Source organism: Festucalex cinctus, chromosome 4 (genome assembly GCF_051991245.1).
Source record: "Festucalex cinctus isolate MCC-2025b chromosome 4, RoL_Fcin_1.0, whole genome shotgun sequence".
NCBI lineage: Eukaryota > Metazoa > Chordata > Actinopteri > Syngnathiformes > Syngnathidae > Festucalex > Festucalex cinctus.
This window is the reverse complement of record NC_135414.1, coordinates 12,845,159-12,865,423: the sequence shown is the minus strand read 5'-3', so window position 1 is coordinate 12,865,423 and position 20,265 is coordinate 12,845,159. Positions and strand designations below refer to the sequence as shown.

General features: G+C 36.2%; 1 protein-coding gene and 1 long non-coding RNA gene across 4 annotated transcripts in view; both read right to left on the bottom strand.

Moving 5' to 3' along the window:
- glceb (glucuronic acid epimerase b) overlaps positions 1-19,106 on the bottom strand; it is a 28,855-nt gene extending 9,749 nt beyond the window's left edge. The window contains exons 1-3 of one of the 2 annotated variants that reach the window (XM_077518998.1): positions 18,922-19,106; positions 4,221-4,741; positions 1,206-1,451 (exon numbers count right to left, since the gene is read on the bottom strand). In XM_077518998.1, coding sequence (XP_077375124.1) covers positions 1,206-1,451; positions 4,221-4,728 — 754 coding nt within the window. In that variant the 5' untranslated portion in view covers positions 4,729-4,741; positions 18,922-19,106. Of the gene's footprint in view, positions 1-1,205; positions 1,452-4,220; positions 4,742-6,194; positions 6,395-18,921 lie in introns of those variants that run through there. The other variant, XM_077519000.1, reaches the window with a different exon arrangement.
- LOC144017533 (uncharacterized) lies at positions 10,140-14,506 on the bottom strand. Of its 2 annotated transcripts, none has more exons than XR_013283203.1 (8): positions 13,478-14,506; positions 12,937-13,078; positions 12,734-12,811; positions 12,590-12,660; positions 12,424-12,475; positions 12,247-12,309; positions 11,624-11,803; positions 10,140-10,441 (listed from the first exon to the last, which is right to left on the bottom strand). It is a non-coding gene; the product is annotated as an uncharacterized LOC144017533 (long non-coding RNA). The 2 variants fall into 2 exon arrangements; XR_013283202.1 differs by having other exon boundaries at positions 13,688-14,506.
- Positions 19,107-20,265: the final 1,159 nt, after the last annotated feature.

Here is a 20,265-nt window from a genome sequence, read left to right as displayed (position 1 = left end):
CTCCTTTTCTACGAATGAAGTAATGTACAGTTCTCCTAAAATCGTTACGGCAGTACCCAACCCTAATTTCTTAAATGGCTGCCATTGTTTTCATGTCAGTGTGACAATATTGTACTCTCTCTTTACTACTATAGCATGTAAAGCAAGCCAATTGCTGCAGCCTCCATCTATCCAGCCTGAGGAATGTTTAGTCTGCTCATTGAACTAGCCTCAATCTTGTATTAGTCTGAAACTTGTCATGTTTGATTTGTTCGTCTGTCTTTAAATCTGTCTTTGGCATTATTAGTGGCAAATAAAAACAAAGAGGTGCACAGGCTAGCTGGTACAGAGCCATAAAGATGGCTACGCTCCACGCCGACAAATATCGCTGCAAGCAGTAGCTGTCATGGCGTCTCGACAAATATGTTCCGGGAGCTATTACAAGCTTGCTTCACTAACAACCAGTGTAACAAACACATTTGAATGCAGTTTTTCTTGATAAACCAAATTTCTCCTTCAGACCACCACAGGTAAACTTCTTCCCCATCGGATTCGCAGATCCTTTTCTTGAATCAATTTATTTCTCATATTAATGTAATGCTTTCATGCTGTGTCCCGGACAGAGGAACAGTGTCATCATGAACTAAACATCACTGGGAAATCTGTGGTCACTTCAAACTCTATTGCGATTGGATGACAATGTGCATATTGGAACATAACGATGTTCATGGTATCGTTTGTGTTGCTTTTGGAACGATAAAATCAATCTTAAGGCTTATACTCTGCTGTAGTGCTCCGAATTGGAAGAGAGTAAACAGAAAACAATATTATCTGCAACAGATTATGACATCATGGCCGTATGTGAAAAATGTTGCCCCCTTGGCATCCATGGCAGCCTTGAAAATGGATCACTGCATTTGTGGTCTTCAAGGATTCTTCCTTTATCCCCAAATGGGTTTTCAGTTTTTTCCTTCCCTGGTTTCTAGGTTGAGGTCAGGGGATGTCTTGACTATGAACAAATAGCCCACAAACCTAACTGCTATCTTTCTGAGATGAACCAGTCACAGGCAGCTGTTTATTATGGCACCGCATGACTGAGTCACAGCACACATGCAAAGCATACTGCCCTGAGGGTGTAAATTATATCGAACCTCCTACAGCTGCAGTTAACAAGCGCTAAACCTCTTTGCCTCAAGGCCACCTGGACGCGTAGAATGCTTACATACCTGGAGCACTGAACTGACGAACAGAGGAAGCACGGCCCTTGTCCTGGACACGGCTGAGACTGCAGCCCTTTGGCACGTTCCAAGTTGCCGTGCTGGCTCGGCTATCTCTCTCCTCGGCGGTATCATAGACCACCAGGTGGGGTGGGCGCTCTGTTAGGTTTTTGCTGTAATGACTCAAGCCATACTGGGCAATCTGGATGGCATAGAAGTAGCCTTGGGGACCCCACTGAGTGGACAGCGGCACACCTGTGGAAGAGAAAGGAGAAAATGTTCACAAGACGCATGGACATTTTGTGAAGTACTTCAGAGTAACAAGCCTGACAATGTAGTAGTAAGAACTAAATAATACCACTTTGAACTGCGAAACCGCTCACCTGCGAATCAAATTTCTTTCATCAAACAAAGAAGAGGAAGTGAAAAACATTGTCCATTAAGTGCTAAAGCAAAATGTCACCCGATTGTCTTGATATTGATATGTTTTTTTTTTTTTGTTAAAAGGGCCATTCGAAATAATGTATAACCATTAACATATATCTTCAACTTATCATCTGAATCTGGTTGTTTCCCCGAATAAGATGAAAATTGCCAAAGTAATACCTCTGTGCAAAAATGATTGCAAACACAGTTTTACTAATTCTCTATTGACTCAGTTATCCAAAATTTTGGAAAAGCTTTTAAATTCTTGACTTGAAAACTACTTCGAGAAATATAAAATAATAAATGAAGGACAATATGTTTTCAGAACCAGAAGAACTACCTCCGTGGCAATAACTGATGCAATAGAAGAAATGACAATTACACTGGAACTGAAAAAGTATGCAGTTGGTATCTTTGATGATTTCAAAAAAGCATTTGGATACAATAGATCATTTAATCCTTATTATTAAACTGGAACAATGTGGTACATGTGGTATAACTGGACTGGAGACTGGATAAAAAGTTATTTCACAATAAGGGTACAAAATGTTAAAATAGGTCAATATACATCAGAAGAACTTGACATTGTTTTGTGGTGTTCCCCAGGGCTCCGTGTGGGGTCCAAAGATTTTTAATGTAGATATACATGACATTTTTAATGTATCACAGTCACTAAAGCTTATTCTATTTGCAGATGATCCAAACATATTTTATAGTAGTAACACTTCTAATGAGTTGATAACTGCTGTGACCAAGGAGTTAAAATCCATCAAAAAGTGGATGAACATAATTTCTAAATTTACACAAAACAAAAGTTATGATGTATGATTATGTTAAGAGTAATTATGAATTGCATATAACTATTGATGGTGTTAGTTCGGTTTGTAAACACACTGTTTTTCAGTATTCATGAAAACAGCTGTTGGTTACTGCAAGTTTGCAGGAGAGAAGCTAAATTTGTTTTCAAAGCTTGATATTAATGAGTTTGGGGTGGGACTTAAGTTTTTCTACCTCCTACTCCCTTTTCAGGCTAGGTTTAGTGGAGTATTGTCTAGTAAAATTGATATATTGTTGTTGATTGCTGCCTGAAATAAATGAAAAATGAACAATGAAATTAAATTTTGAATCGCAGCACACCAAATGGAACGAATGGTTGGACCCACATGAAAATCAGAGAACCTTGCAAAATACGCAACAGTTCAGTGGCGCTCTGTCACCAGGAGGCCAAAGCAGTCAATCTGGACACCACATGAACATATGTGGGATCAAGCTTCCATGGCTTTTTCAATATTCATACTTAGCGCTGCACAGAGGCATGGTGACAACTGTTAAGTGTGTTTCTCCAATTTGATTTCCTCTTCCATAACTCTAGTTTTGAACAGATGGCACATCTATGGAGTCTGGGTAAATGTCTGTAGGCAACATAACGTGTGTAAAATATTGTCATGTACTAACTATCAAGCAAATGAAGACGTTGTGAAACGTGACGTCAAATCCACAATTGAACTTCTAATAAATCCTCCATTTGGAAATGGTTTTAACAGAAGACAGTATACATGCAGCTGATAAGCAGTCTTTCAAGAGGTGCAGAAACATTTGCGCTTCAAGTGTCAACAGACAACAGTTGGCGGAAGCAATATGGAAGCTTATTGGACTTAGAACACGCAATGTACTGCACATAAAAATTGCACTGTGTGCAGCTTTCGTGACTGTGTGCTCACAGGTCCTTTCAGTTGAGCCATTTTTTATTTTTTTTTTACATTCATCAATCAAAAATAAGATCTAAATCCTGTATGGATAACAATAATCACTAGGGGTGTTAAAAAAAAAAAATCGATTCGGCGATATATCGCGCGATTCTCGAATCGATTCAATTAAAAAAAAAATCGATTTTTTTTATTTTTTATTTTTTTTAAGAGCTCAGAATTGTTCATTCGGTATTCGGATTCAACAGATTCAACGTCTTATCATCATTGCCTTTTTTTTTTTTTTTGTGTGTGAATCGATTTTTAAACTTCCATTTTTAATGGAAAAATATTCAACAAAACGTCTGACTTCGGGTTAGGATTCACACCTTGAGCATGGAAGAATGTTATATGAACGGAACATTAAGCCTTAATATTTTATTTTAATGCTGTTCAAACATGAAACAGATTACAACCTCTATAAGATAAATAAATAATACATTTTCATATAAATCTTACACTCTACAAGCTTACTGATTAGTATTTTCTAAATTTGAATGAAAAAAAATCGCAACAATCGACTTATAAATTCGTATCGGGATTAATCAGTATCGAATCGAATCGTGACCTGTGAATCGTGATACGAATCGAATCGTCAGGTACTAGGCAATTCACACCCCTAATAATCACCATTTGGAATTAAGAGACCAATGAGCCCCAGAAGATAATGGAAAAGAACAGAAGGAAATTATGTTTTTACTACATCTCCATGCTTTTGATAATGATTAATGTACATACATACTGTCCATAAACTCATTGGAAAACTCTAATTTAATAATGAATGAACAACTGAAATCATGCACAGTCTTGTAAAAACATCAAATAAAAGTACATCTCTGCAAAACAGCCTTACCTTCCACTCCACTTATGCATTTCACTCGGTCACGGACCTCCACATTGTATCCCTCAAATGACATAAAGACCCCATTTGGGTGGTAGGGCTCCCGTTGGGCATAAACCTTTGAGTAACTATGTTGAAACTCAAAACGATCATAGCCATCATACTGCACCACTTTGCCATACACCTCAAAGTATTTTTCCATCCAACTGAAGGGCATATAGATCTCTCCACCCTCGCGTCTGCCTTTGACTGTGGAGTCATCATTGATCAGGCAGTCAATTTCCTCGTACTTGTTTCCACCTACAACAGGTGGGGGTTCCGGAGGTTGTGGAGGGTGTTGTTGGCTGCTGAAGCTAGCATCCCCCTCCTTGGGACTTGGGGCCACCAAAGCAGCTCGAGGCAAAAATCGTAGGGAGGTGTTACTAGAGCAGCGATTCCACAGCAACACAGTGATGAGCGTGAAAAGGGCGCAGATGACAATGAGGGTCTTATAGTTGACTCGAGCAGCCAGGCAACGCATGGTCACAACTCCCCTAAAAGAACAAAAAACACTGTATTAAAATTGGAAAACAATTGTTGGGTCCACAAACCAAATCTTTATGTACAGTACGCTATGTAGTCTGCTAGAATATATGAGATATGAGTAATACCGGTGTTTGTTAAAATACATTAAACTGAATCCTTCTAATTTGAGAACAAGGATCAAAAAGGACAGTGTTCAGTTGAATGGATCAATAGTCAGATTCAGCACTGTAATTAAAACAGCTTGACTTGGCCTCTGGGAGGACTAATCAATCTGGATATGTGGTTTTATGCTTTTCACCGGCATACTACAGAGCCAAAAAAAAAAAAAAAAAAATCAATGACAAAACCCATCCATCCATCTATCTTCTCTCCCGCATAGTCTCACTACATTTGTGAGTATGCGGAGCCTATCCCAGCTGACTTTGGATTTTTGGAGAGCTAGTTTATTTTTCACTGACCACACCCAGGCCAAGCCTGATTACCTCTCAACTTCGTCAATCAAGAAATCACTTAAATAGAATTTGTGCGACAAAATGAAGTTGGCCAAAAAATATATACATATACTTAATTACTTAATGTTACCTCAGGAATTTGTAATAAAGAGCTTTTTTTTGGAGGGGGGGTGTTAGGGGATTTTTATTTTCATATAAAATCTAAATATCATCGTTTTGTAAGGATTTGAACTGACTTGCATAAAATGTGTGCAGCGTGGTAAAACGATTATTGAACAATGCAAGTCAATATACCATGAAAACTTGAATATTTAATATGTAAAAAGTAAAAACATGTTGATTTCATCCTATTACATTTGTATTGGGGTAGCGTCAGTGAACTTTGGGTGGCATGACAGTCATGTCGTGGTCCCGAGTAGGGGTGTGCAAAAAAATCGATTCATAAAAGAATCGAGATTCTCATTTATGAATCGAATCGATATTAATATCCAAAAATCGATTTTATTTAAATTAGACATGAAGAAGAAGGGGAAAGGGCAGTTGTAGCCCACATGCTGTTTTTGTAGAAAAAGGCACTTACAATACAAAATGAATAAATGTCTCTATTTGTCATTTTGTCTTGCAAAGCAGACTGGAGTAGATCATGACAATTTTTTGCATATCTGTAAATTGAAGCGGAAATCATTTGCCAATCAAATAATTTTGAAATCGAAAATCGCTTGAATCGAGAAGCGAAAATCGATTCTGAATTGAATCGTAGACCCAAAAATCGGAATCAAATCGAATCGTGAGACAGTCAAAGATTCCCAGCCCAAGTCCCGAGTCACAGGCCCATTTTTACGGTAGAAAGTTAAAACTAGTTTGATTCCATCAAATACTCAAAAAAAAAACAAAAAAAAAAAAAAGCAAGAAAAAAAAAAAAAAGCAGAAAACATAAAATAGTTGAATCAGACAGGATTGTTAAAACAATACACACAAAATCATATATGGCCCCAAAATATGAATTTACCACTGTGCCTGTCACAAGAAGCTCTGAAGAATGTGTTTGCTGTATCTTGGTGCGACTTTGTAAAAAAAAAACAAAAAGGGCTGTACTCCAGCTGACTTTCACACGAAGACGAAGATAAGACTTGCATCTTCAGAACGTTGTTAGTTCACTGAAAAGGCCACTGACTACTTTGGAATATTAAGCAGCTCATGCTGTTGGTGTTCAAAAAGGATTTTGACGGAGAGCAAGAAGCATCAAAGTCGCTTTGAAGGTATATAATGCTCCGTCTGGGGCAGATATGACAGAATGGAAATATGAACACAAGGGAACAAAGGGTTTGTGATGGAGGAGGGTCAAAGAGGTGATTCTTTTCTCTCAAAAGTCTGCAAAAGTAAATATCACAATTCCTCTAAAAAAAAAGTTGTTCTTAAAATGTCAACACTTCAGAGTGATTGTGAGCAACTGAAGTCTTTTTTTTTTTTAATTTTTAAGAAAAGTGGTGTGCAGTATTTCACCACAATTCTTACATTCAAGTAAACAAAATTTTTGCACTTAAGGTAATTCAAAAAGTGAACATTCTCACTTTTACGACTTCCTGTGCATCATAGGTAATGTAAGCGTGTTGTGGCACAAACGCCTGTTCGATTTAACGGACTCATAAATTGCAATGAGAATCCATTATTTTGAGCCTTGGCTAACTTCTTCCTAACAACAAACATTCAGTTACAGCTTAATGCTGCTGCTGAAATTAGGCCTGGTAATGATAATAATGCGTTATCATTGAGCGCTAGAAGTTAAGAAATTTTTCCACTCATTTTACTTGATGTGTCTGGAAGAATATGCACTTGCGCACTTGGCTTGTGGCTCGGTCAAGAAGAGGAGGGAGGGACTGGATGGAGTACTGTATGGTTTGAACTAGGCCTGGGTAAAAAAGTCCACCAAGTCGGTTGGGTCTACCACAAAAATTGGTCGACATAAAAATGCATGCGTCGAAACTATTTTAATAATAATAATAAAAAAAAAATTAAAAAACATATTTGCGGCACCTGGAAGTTGCCAGAACCAATATTGTGTTTCCGCAATGCGTTTTTGTATCTACTAAATTAAACTCACGTTCAACCTGAGTGGACTTACAAAAATAAAAAAAATAAAAAATAATAATACAATAAATAATAACAATAATAATAATAATAATAATAATGATAATAATAATAATAATAATAATAATAATAATAATAATAATAATAATAATAATAATAATAATAATAAATACATAAAATAAATATTTCTTGAGGGTCAGGCGATTAGTCAATTAATCGATGGAATAATCGATAGAAGACTCGATTTCTTTATAGTCGTTAGTGACAGCACTAGTTTGAACATATTTCTAGCTTGTTAAAAAGAACATATAGTCAATAAATTTTGGGAGTGCTTGGGTTTATTTTAGGGGTGTTTGAGCACACCCAAAATCATGGCCAGGTACTTCCAGCTTTGCACTGGAGGCATGATACACCAAGTGGACACACTGGTGGCAGTAAAGCATACCATTGTCTAAATTTGAACGCCCAGTCAATTCAATCAAGACTTAATGAGTCTCTTGGGCCAAGGTCATAATTCCCTTCGCAATATAGGGAAAACTTCATTTGCAATCTAAATGAAGCATCAATGACAGAGATGTGTAAGAAAAGGTGTCAGGGAAGTCAAATTTTCTGCATGCAAAGAGCTTCAGAGCTTCTAACCTCAGCATTCTTTGTCAGCTTCCTGAAGTGGCGGACATACAGCGTGAATCGAGTATTGAAAATGAGGACAACTTCAAATCTTTAGAGGTGAGAGGGCCAACTTCGAATCAAATCTTCGCAAATGCAATAATACACAACATCAGTGCCTTGGTACGCTATTTTAAATTGTTCATGGCAACACGGTGGCTGACTTGACTGGGCTGACTGGAAGTCGGAGCCCAGTTTAGGATGAAATTGCCATTAAAAAAATGTCGCCACCAACATCAACACATCATCCTGTAATTATTTTTAATCGCTATATAAGGACTCGCGCTGTCACTATCAAATGTTTTTAAAATCCATCACACATCATTAGATCTTCATTACACATATAAGTGTCTTAAAAGTCACAGATGATGCTTCAACATTATTCCACGACTAAACAAGGCTAGAGCTATTAGCTAGCTTTAGCATGTTTAATGCATGACTGTCCTCTACTGGTTTAGTGATTGAGTGACTAAAACCAAGTGGCAGGTTATATTTTGGAATAATTACAGCCCAATTGCTTTTTAGAAAGTTCAGATCTTCCCTTCCTGTGCTTTGGGGAAGTTCAATGTGCCATTTTGTCTTTAATAAAAACCCACTAATTAAGTACTAACAGTGAGTGTTTTTAAGCACATAAATATCATCCACCATTCGGCCACTAGATGCACTAACAGAAGAACAAAAATCAGATCAGAGCCGCCATTGCAATACTGCGGGCATCTACAAAACAAACAAACAAAAAAGTTCCATGTATAAAACATGGAAGGCCCAAACATAGTTCCGGCGGAGCTTTGACGCAAAAAGTTTTAGTCAACCTATTTTTAAAATCAACCGCTCCAACTGTTTTCACCAGCCCTAGAACGTAAAAAAAAAAAAAAAGAAGAAGCTAATTATGATGACATTGTAGAATGTGGCGCCTGTTAGCGTTTGTGGCTAGCTCATTCACTGCCTTTGACAAGTATACTAGTCAATTGTATTTTTTAGAGCCGAGATAAATGGGGGCTAATCTGACTATGCTCAACAGTAAATGTCAAACTTGGAAACAACTTTACTCATGCCCAACCACCGGTAGATGACATCATGCCCCATTTTATATGAATTTAACACAGTTTCAGAGTCCATGGGAGAAATGGCTGTATTTTGGCAAACCTACATTTTTCTACTGTCAAATTATAAAAGAACGGGACGGGACAAAATGTAGGGAGTCTATTCTGTTATTTGGTAGATTCGGTTTATATATAATTATTGAACGTAATATCACATTGGTATTAAAAATTGGGAAATTTTTTCAAATGGCTGGCAGTGAATGAGCTAGTGGCTACCCAGATAGCAAAATGTGGTTGAATCAACGTTGAAATATAGTTCGGCTTAAGTGTTGAATCTACGTTGAGATCTAACGTTTAAATTATACAGAAAGCGCAAGGTTGATAAAATGTTGAGTCAACGTTTGCTTTCCAACCATATATCACTCAATATCAATGTCGTTTCAACCATAATCTAAATGAGAATCTACATGCATCTTTGGTTGATTTTACATTGAATTCTAACGTTTAAATTAAACAGAAAGCGCAGGGTTGATAAAATGTTGAGTCAACGTTTGCTTTTCAACCATAAATCACACAATATCAATGTTGTTTCAACCATCATCTAAATCAGAATCTACATGTATCTTTGGTTGATTTTACATTGAATTCTAACATTTAAATTATACAGAAAGTGCAAGGTTGATAAAATGTTGAGTCAACGTTTGCTTTGTAACCATATATCACACAATATCAATGTCGTTTCAACTATCATCTAAATCAGAACCTACATGCATTTTTATAGTGAATTAATGTGAGGAATAAATGTTTTAAGTTAATCATCATTTACATTGGAATTTACATCTAAATGTACATTATTATTATTACTATTATCATGCACATTAATATAGAACTACTTTTTTAAACTAACAAAAAATATTGGGTTAGTCCACTAGAAAAAAAAAAGTTACCGTATGTTTTTCACCTAGTGTTTCTGCAGATGTCTTACAACTTACTTGGATGTATTATTAGCTTGTTGATTTCCTTAACCATACTTCCCCATATGTATGAAAATCTTAGGACAGAAAATATGTTTAATATTCAAACATTTATTAGAAATCAAAACACAGTACTTTGTAACTGAATTCTGGGGAGAATGGAGGCAAAGAAAATAACACCCGTTTGGTTTCTGCCTCAAATAATGTTTGTTTTTATTGTATTATTCTTTTTCTTGACAAAGGAATGAAATAAACATGAAATGAACTGTAGGAACATCAGTGTATAAAGCGGTAACCATTTCACTTTGACTGTACGTCAGTCCATAAAAAGACACACTAAATTTGACTTGCGTTCGCAGTTGCGTCCAAGGCACTAGCATTGCTTGGGATGCCACCATTACGCTAATGAGCAAAACGCAGCCAATGCTTGACAGTAACACCAAAGTCCTGCTGAGTCAGTGTACGGTCAAGCTGTCGAGCAGCAACTGAAAGACAAGATTACAAAAGAGAAGAGAGTTAGTATCCAATACAATTTATTGTTTTAGAAAAAAAGCTGTTCTGTTGTTACAGTAACTATCAGTAAGTATTAAGTACCACTTTTTGTTGAATTTGACAATGTTGGTAAATACATGCGATGTCAATATAAAAACCACTGTAGATTTATTTTTGTTAATTAGGACAATTACAGAATGTTGAATGTGCAATGTAACTAGCTACTAGCATGAAAGTGTGTCGTGTATAGTTAGGTACATTGTTTATTTTATTTTCTATTTTTACGACGACTTAAAGAGGGTAATGGTCAGAGGCCATTGTTCAAATTAATAGCACAAAAGGAAAATGAAGTCTGGTTATTTGGAACGTCGTTAACTCGCTGTCTAGCTGGTGAAATTTAGAAGCTTCGGAGCGAGGACAGCATAAAGATGAAAAGGTAAGGGGAGTAGCGGTGAAGAAAAAAAAAAAATACTGATTTTTACTGAGCTAAAGAAAATAATGTTGACATAATTTATTAGAAATTATTGACTTGTTTTGATAGCCACTGCTGTTGCAGGCAAACCTTGTGTTCCAATAAAATATTTTGCAAATATATCGAGTTGCGTATGCCTAAGCCAGGCCATGCTGCACCTCCACAAATAATGGTGCGACTAAATCCTGTGCTGTGCGAGCAACCAAAAATGTTACTCGCACCAGTGCTAGTAGTGGAAAAGTTAGTGTAGAGCCCTGGCCTGATGGAGTCCATCTTGACTGCAATATATTAATGAAAAGACAAAGATACATATACTAATTGCTGTTTTTGTGAAGTATCAATGATGGGTTTTTTTTTTTTTTCATTGATTTCGGAATTGACCATTCTCTAATTAATAGATAAATAATGTCTATGTGGAGCCGCACTTTTAAAATGTGTCTTTTCTTAGTGTTTTTTTTTAAAGCTTTTTCTGGGAATTTTCAGTCATTCAAAAATATTTTTGGACAATTCAAAACAATTTTTCAGTTATACAAAAATGTTTTCGGAGAGTCAAACCCTTATTACGAGGTTTCGGGTATTGGAAGGATTCTGACTCCATACCCCAGGTGGAGTGATTTTACACAACAAAAGAAAGCAGCTCAGAACATTCTGCTCAAAAACAACTCTGTGTTGTAATAAGTAGTTTACATAGGCGATAACTCACCAAACATACAGTCTTGCATCACTGTCTCCTTGAATGCCTTCTTGCCAATGCAACACTTGTCTTGCTTCCCTGCCCAGTTGTATTCATTTAACAGCCCAGGGCATTTGTCATCACAGTTGCCATCATCCGTCTGATTAGGTTGTCCGAATTGGTGCCTTCAACGACAGCCAGGTGATTAATCTATGAGAGACGACATTATTATTATTATTAATTTAATTTTTGCACTCAACTTTTGTTGATAGAATTCTCCCGATGCCTGAAGATTTTACTTTTAAGTAAATTACATAACCTTTACTAAATTTTGCAATATTCATATACATCACCCCCTCTCCACCCCCCAGATGACTAACTAAATAACTAAATGACTAAAACTGAAAATAAAAATAATACATTTTATTTCATTTTTGAATTGTATATTTTTCATCCGTTTTTACTTTCACTTTTAGTAATTTACTTATTTATTTAGTCATTTATTTATTTAGGCATTTATTTATTTTGAATTTTGGCAGTTTTGGTCCTCCATAATTATGCCTTACAAATTGGTAAAAAAAAATAAAATAAAATAAAATGTGCTAAGATTTATGATGATTTGGTTCTACAACAGTGACCTTTGAAAAACTTACCAACTACGAATACAGTATTTCCCTTTCTTCCGGTTGGTCCCCAAGCACCGCAAAAAGGGTTGCCTGAAACAAACAGAAGACCCTGTTCAACATTTTTTTTCACAATGTGATTGTGTTCTTTCATAATCATAGTAGTTATTATTACTCACAAGTTAAATTAACAATGGGTCTAGGTACCTGTTGTAGAGCTGTAATTGTGTTTGTAGTCTTGAAAAAGTGAGTTGTGCACCTAAACAATATCAACAACACAGCATGTAAGTTTCAAACTTACTGTACAAGTCAGCAATGTGTTACCGCAATAATATCATCACAATCATGTAGTACAGTGCGCAGAATCATTTACCTGTCTTGCGCTACTCCTCAGAATGGATTTTGTGGACAGAACATTTTGAAGAAACACTCAGAGCCTGAAACCTGAGCACAACCGATATTCTATTAATTATTATGTTATCTTATATTATGAATTCTGAAAACATACCAACATTACCTTAAAAAAATTTGCACTTTGCCCTCTTCCTCCTTATAGGTAAGACAGACCTCTGCATGTTCTCCTTCCCCATTAAACCTGTGCCAAGTTATATTCTCTGTCACTAATTTCAACATTTGGATGTGGTGAAAGGTAGTTCACCTAAGCTTTCTTCAGATTCTTAGAAATGAATATTTTGAGTGTTTGTTCACTTGTTTACTTACCAAAGAGGTTCACCAAGCTCTGGCCAAGGTACAACATGCCGTCTTAGTTTGAATAAGTAGTAAATTACTAATTAGCCATCTGGTTTCGAAGACGCTGGCACCACCTGTACGCCATGTGACTCGTCAAAACAGCACAAGTTACCTGTACATCAACAGACAACAAATGATATTAAAAGCAACAAAGTACAACATTTACACCTTTGGTTTATTACAGTGTGAAAAAAATTTGTTCATTATAGGCTCAATAATTAGTAATTACTAAAAAATACTTTTACTTCCCTCAACAAATAAATATCCTGAAGCATGATTCGACTAGATTTCGTGATGAATTAAGTTATATACAGAAGTTAAACAAATTACAGATAAACCTTACATTACTATACAAGTGGACTTAATTTACTTTAAAAACTAAACCTAAAAGAAAACGCTATTCAATGTTCTATCTTCAACTGTTAAACCAGCCTGTTAAAAACGACTGAAAAAAAGATACATTCTTCATGTAAACGCTCCTGTAGCGCTTCAGTGCCGTTCGTTAGCTTACTAGCATATCAGCAACATAGCACACAGATAGGCTTGTAGTAACTCTCATTGTTAAGAGGCCGTCGGAATTAGCAACTTAGCTTCAACGTTTAGGATCATTCGAAACAATTTCTTCACTAAAACCACCTCTAAAGACCAATATGCTTAGCGACCCAACTGACAATGGACATGGTGATACATATTTGTTTTATTTAATGTAACTTTTACCGACCTGAAACACAGAACGTCGACGTTTGGATTCCCGCTCTTAGCACGGCTGTCGGCAATTTGAAATTCTTCTTCTTCTACGCTGTGTATGACTGTGTGTGTCAGTCTGGTTAGTAGCATGTCCCGCCATCTAGTGGCGTACTGTGGAACAGCGATCCAATAACGTTAGAAAGTACAGTAGATATTTAAATCAACTCGATGAAATTAAAATTGTATGAGATATATAATAGATTTTTAAAACATAACCTGGGAAATGTGTGTAACGCATAAGTCATTCCTCTTTTGTATTTTTTTAATATAATATTATGCACACAATGTACATATCACACAGCACTATAAAAAATACATAATTCAAGCTCTGCATATTTTACAATACAAGCTGAATATTATCCCAGAACAATGTAATATTTGGTGCTAGTGATAATTTGGTACCTTTTTATATGATTATACTCGCAGAGTTGCGTCTCAATAAAATAGCTTCATTACAATATTGCCCCCTAAAAGCTTTACCTCTGAATCAGATTTCCACTAAATGTAAATAATTATCTCTTTCATATGAATATTCATAGTTGTTTTTATTTTAGAATTGTTAGACTTAAAGTTTATGCGTTGCAGGTTGAAACAAAACTGGTCAGATAAAATGAGATTTTCTCTGATCAGCCAGTGAGTGCACCTAACTAAATATTATGGCATTGAAACTATTAACGGGAAAATTTAGATAACCACACACGCACGCACGCACACACCAATGTCTGTGAAGTCAATTCAGTAGTTGTGTCAATATGAAGCCATAAAATATCAAATGTAAAACATAGGAAAATTAAATACTTACCCTAATCGCTACAAAGAAATGGTGAACGCACGTTCGAAGAACTTCTCTCTGGAAGCTTCATGAAAGTTCGTTCACAGAATTCACACACAAACTTTGATTGTTTGACCAGAAACATATTGAAATGTCTGTGTGATGATGTATTAAAATTCTTCTTAACATCTGTTATGCAAATAAGTATGTGTAAAAAAAATGTGTGTAGAAAAAATAAATAAATCTGAAACTGCATTTAAGAGTGGGACAAGACTGGCTATACATATGTGGCCCAGAGTTGTAAATTGATAGCTGGGCCAGATGCGTCACACAGCAACTGGCCCACATCCTGTTTGCCAGAGTCAAGCCAGTGCCACCTTTGCTGCTCCTGGGCCATGTTCGGCCCACATGCCTTATGCCAGTGTCGACTGAATGCCACCTGTGCCGGACTTATGCCGGATGTGGGCACATATTTTTGATGACTGGGCTGAAATGCACAAACTAGAAACTCTAACGTGTACAGTTTATTTGGTGGAAATGCCAGGTGTTTCGAGTACATTCAAATAATTTACAAGTTTTGCAAATACAGTGTTCCCTCGTTTTCCGCTGGGGTTAGGTACCAAAAAATACCCGCAATAAATGAAATCCGCAAAGTAGTTAGCTTTATGTTTTATATTTATTATAAATGTTTAAAGACTCTAACACCCCCCACCCACCAACCTGTCCCCAAAATACTTCCCCTCCCCCTCTCCTAGTCAATTTCTCAGCTGAAGGGGAAAAAAAACGAGAAGGGCAAACATAGATTCAACGTTAATTAAACATTGACCTTTCAAACGTTTTAATTCAACCAAAATACAACGTTGATTCAATGTTATCTTTTAAACACAAACTTCAATGTTAACATAATGCTGTTGAATCAATGTTGATTGACCAATCAATCTTCAACCGTAACCAAAAATCATCCATTTTAACCCTAATTCAACGTTGAATAAACATCTTTTGCTATCTGGGTAGCGGCTATTGTAAAATGACCAAAGGAAATAACAAAACACATGTTTCTGTTCAGCAATGTGTCTGTAATGTATTTTGACCAAAAAAAGAATGTTAGGATTTCAAATTGAAGAAATCTCAGAAAAATCTTAAGTGCTAAGACAGTTTCCTTCCATACTTGAAATAAACTGCAGCACATCAAATTTAAATACAGAGTTGAATATTCAAACTCTGGGTCACAATGTTTGTCTTTCGACAACAAAAGTGATGCGTGATGGAGTGTAATTTCAGATTTCCTTATTCTGCAAACCACACAGATTGGTCAGGTCAAGCCGACCGTCCGTCACTGGTTGGCCGATCTGCTCTGGATGATCTGGCTCAGTCGGGTGTTATTCTCAAAAAGTCTTATATCTCTTACTCTCTTCAACACCTCAGTTGGCAGAACGATATGTACGTACGTAAGACAGCCACCAATTGTGTTTACTGACCCACTTAAAGGGATGAGAGAGGTCTGTAATTTTCATCCAAAACTCAAATTAACATTTTCTTTCTTTGCGGAGCACTAATGCAAATTGCAAATCAAAGACTTAATTTGAGGACCGACTTCTAATTTTGAGGACCATGTTTTTGCAGGTTAATCCCAGAGACCTGACGGAAGTTTATTAAACAATACAATTTTTTGACAATATCATAATTACAATTGTTTAATCGACTGTTTTATTTCTTAAATTCACATTGTGCATCACTGCACACTGTACTTTCTTGTTGAAACATTTGCAGTGGGGCAATTTAAAAAACAAACTTAAATTTCAGTTTAAACTTAGTAGTTATGAACCGGTTGCATGGTCTTTCAGCAAAGCTACATTGAGTAAAAACCAATTACTGTAAACTATTAAATGGAGCCAAGCCACACAATTGCCATTTTATAATGCAGAGACAAGCGAAATATCACACTCCACCCAACACCACAAGTCAAACTGCAACCTGTGAGAAATGCCATATACCACATTACATTATCAATGCGCAAGAATCCACTTCAACAAGCACGGACACAAAAGGATGAAGGCATGTGATGTGTAAATGTTAAGACATGTTTTAGATTCCTTCGCTTTACTCAGCTCAACTCAACCTTATTTATTGAACACTATAAAAAACAACAATAGTTGTATACAAAGTGCTATACAACATAAACTAAAAATTAGAAATATAAAAACAAAGACGCTTAATACAAATAAAAACAAAGATAGTTGACAGTAACACAAATTAATAACAGACAGAAAATACAATACAACACTAAAACAATGCCTTTGGGCAACTTAACCACTGAGGGAAGTGTGCGTTTGAGTTTGATCATTAACCATCATGGCAGAGAAACAGCTCCATCAACACAGCATTTGGGGGTAATCCCCTCCCAAACCAATGGTTCTGGGTTCCATCCTGAGCCCCTCTGACCATGTCAAAAGCATCCTTGAGCAAGATACTACTGACCCATTAGTTGCTCCAAGTACGTGAATGTGAAAGTTGCGTGGACTTGCCAACCACGGGATTACACCGCATGCGTGTGCGTTGCGGATCTGCTCTGTCATGACTGCATGCTCTGGACACGTCAATTTTATGGACAAAACTCACCGGCTGCACCGCCGCCGACAACTTCCCGCCGTGTCTCGTGTGATCGCGCATGATAATGTGCCATTTAAAACAACGACAAAAACACAGAGAGTCTGTGCTCAACAGAGAAGCAGAAAGAGAGAGGTGGACTTCCTTTGATTGAACTCACCAGCCACTCCCATAGCTTCTGCTATGACGTTCCATGCAGCATCCTTTTTTAGGTTGTCCTTATAAAAAGGACGTGCCGTGTCATATATAATTTTGTGGCTTTCCACCTCCATTATAAATCTCTCCTAGGCCATGTTGAAAGTTGGAAGGTTCTCTAGCTCGGACACTCAGGTATCAAAATAAATTCCCAGTTGTCCAGTGGAAAATACGACATGATGAGTGGGTGTTCACATGCAACTTTCAACTCAACGTGGTATTTACCATAATTTCAATACAACATGAAGGCAGCATTAGTGTAAATGCTTGTTTGTCTACAAGTGTCCTGTGATTGACTGATGACCAATCTACGCCACATCTTAGCTAAAGTCAATTTAGACAGATTCCAGCTCACTCACTGACCCTAATGAGAAATTTTAGCTGTACACAAAATATGTAGCATTAACTAATGCACTCAAATATCAAATATAGGAATACTAATGCATACTACGTTAAAGCTTTATATACTGTTAAAAAGCAGAGCTCTTTTTTTAATGAGTAATGTTAAGAACATCCTAATACAGTGTCATAACATCATGCACATGCTGCATGAGCTCCAGTATGTGAATTAAAACAATAAATGATACTTTCTTAAAGTCTGGCATGTATTAACATTCTCACTACTACAGTGCATTTGAATAGATTTCACACAAAGGACTCAAAACACCTTCGTGCTACTCAATGTTGTTACTTTTCGACTGTTCATGCATACACTAAGTCAGAGAACGAAAACAATATACATACATTCATACATAATGGATGTATGAAAACTGCATCTATGCATTTAACAAAAACTATTGTTTACAAGTAGACTTAACAAATATACAAATAATTTGAAGTTCCGTGTTTGCCGTCTTTGTATTGCCATTGTACTGTTTCAATATCGCTATCGAGGTATTTTATCAAGGTAAAAAATAAATGAAGAACTTGTCAACGTAAGCGAAGTAGATTGCACAGTGCACACCTTGACCGACGCGTTTGGTTGTCTCCTCAGTATACAATAACTGGACAGCGACAGATAAAGCGAGCCGTTTGTAATGTCACCGCATTCCGTGTATTTTGCAAAGGGACGGAATCAGGATGATTACAGTGAGAAGAGATTAAATCGCAACAGCTAAGCCCGTGTAAAATGTGTGCGTTCTGTCGGGGAATAAACAAGGGTAGATAAGTTCCCACAGTTGCAGGCAGGGATCCGAAACTACCAACTAGTGTTGAGCCTCCTTCTGTCGCCACCTGACAACTCACAACAATAGCAACAACAAAAATGACAGTTAGACAACTGAACACAGCGAGCACAGTCCCCCAGCAAGTGGACCAATTTATTTTAAGCAGACATGTCGTTAGCATACAAGCTAAAGGGTGGTTTCAGATCCCAGGGAGGACGCCGAGCTTTGAAGTTACTGCATTCTTTTTCTAGTTTCGATGTGCTCGATGCTGTCACATACACGGGACTGGAAAGTGATTTAAATTAAAGCACATATATGTTTTGGGAGAGGATTGGTGATGGGGGTTTTCTTACGCTTTTTTTGGAGTGTCTCGTTATGATTATAAGTATGATCCAGCTAGCTGTGCATATGAATGTGTTAAAAAAAAAAAAAAAAGGAAGCCAAAATACATGCTGTTAGCGAGCTTACCTGCAGCCAGTGGTGATGAAAGGAGCAGAGCTGAATCTTGTTCGCCACGCCGACAGTAGTTTTCTCCTGTAGGTTAGTTGAAAAGAATCCTACTTCACCCTAGGCAGAATCAACCAGGGAGGACAGACAGAAGGCATCGCCTCCGAAGAACAACAGCAACTGAGCAGTGAGCACGGGTAGAGACAGTGAAGGGTTGCAAGGATTTCTGATATCGCGAGATAAAACGACAACTCTACGAACCAATCAAAACGACGCATTTCTTTGCCAACACCATCAGAACCATCTGTAGTCTTACACTTTACTCTTTGTTAATAAAACCATAACCAATTCTTGGTTGACTTGGTGTTTTTTTTTGTTTTTTGTTTTTTTTATACACCTCTTAAATAGATACAAAATTGCCAATATCCAAGTCATTCAAATACTCCCTTGATTACTGTAGTCTGTGGAAAAATCCAGAATATAGCAGAATTGCTACATTTCACACAAATAATAATAATAATAATAATAATAATAATAATAATAATAATAATAATAATAATAATAATAATAATAATAATAATACATGCAATTAAAAAAATAGTAATATTTTTAATTTGAGTTGTCATGCTTTACCACGCTTTACCATGCCAGTACGGTTAAATACTGGTTGTTTGGCTCATATCTGATTTTATGGGTTGGATTTCAGATCCAACCTTCCTCTATGAAGTTTGCATGTTCTTCCCAAGCTTGTGTAGCAAATTTAACCCACATTTCTAAAACACATTTTCTTGGTTAATTGAAGACTAAATTGCCCATACAGATATAAAAACATAATTCAAAAATTTAATACAAATATAAATATAAATGGAAATTAAAAAAAACTATATATATATATATATATATATATATATATATATATATATATATATATATATATATATATATATATATAAGTAAAAATGAATAAAAACTTAAAAACGAGATTCAAAAAATAAAAATAAATGTGGAAATAAATACAAAAACACATACATTTATATAAATAGAATTAAATATCGATCAGTGAATAAAACTGCTCTGCTCTCACATTTAGTTATTTCATACTGTCAGCACGGAGAGCTCCAACAATGGACGACTATCTTTTGCACTGTCACCACAAGTTGCTCAAGTCACTTCATCACAACGTCAAATTTTCCCCTATTTTCTGAGTTACAAACCAGTAACCAAATCATAATTACTTTATGGAGAACAATAATAGTTTAATATATTACAAAAAGAATCATTTTTACCAGTCATAATATGAATAACACGTAATTCACATGAAGTTAAACCTAAAGTAGTGTTTGTCAAACTAGCTGTTCGCATTAA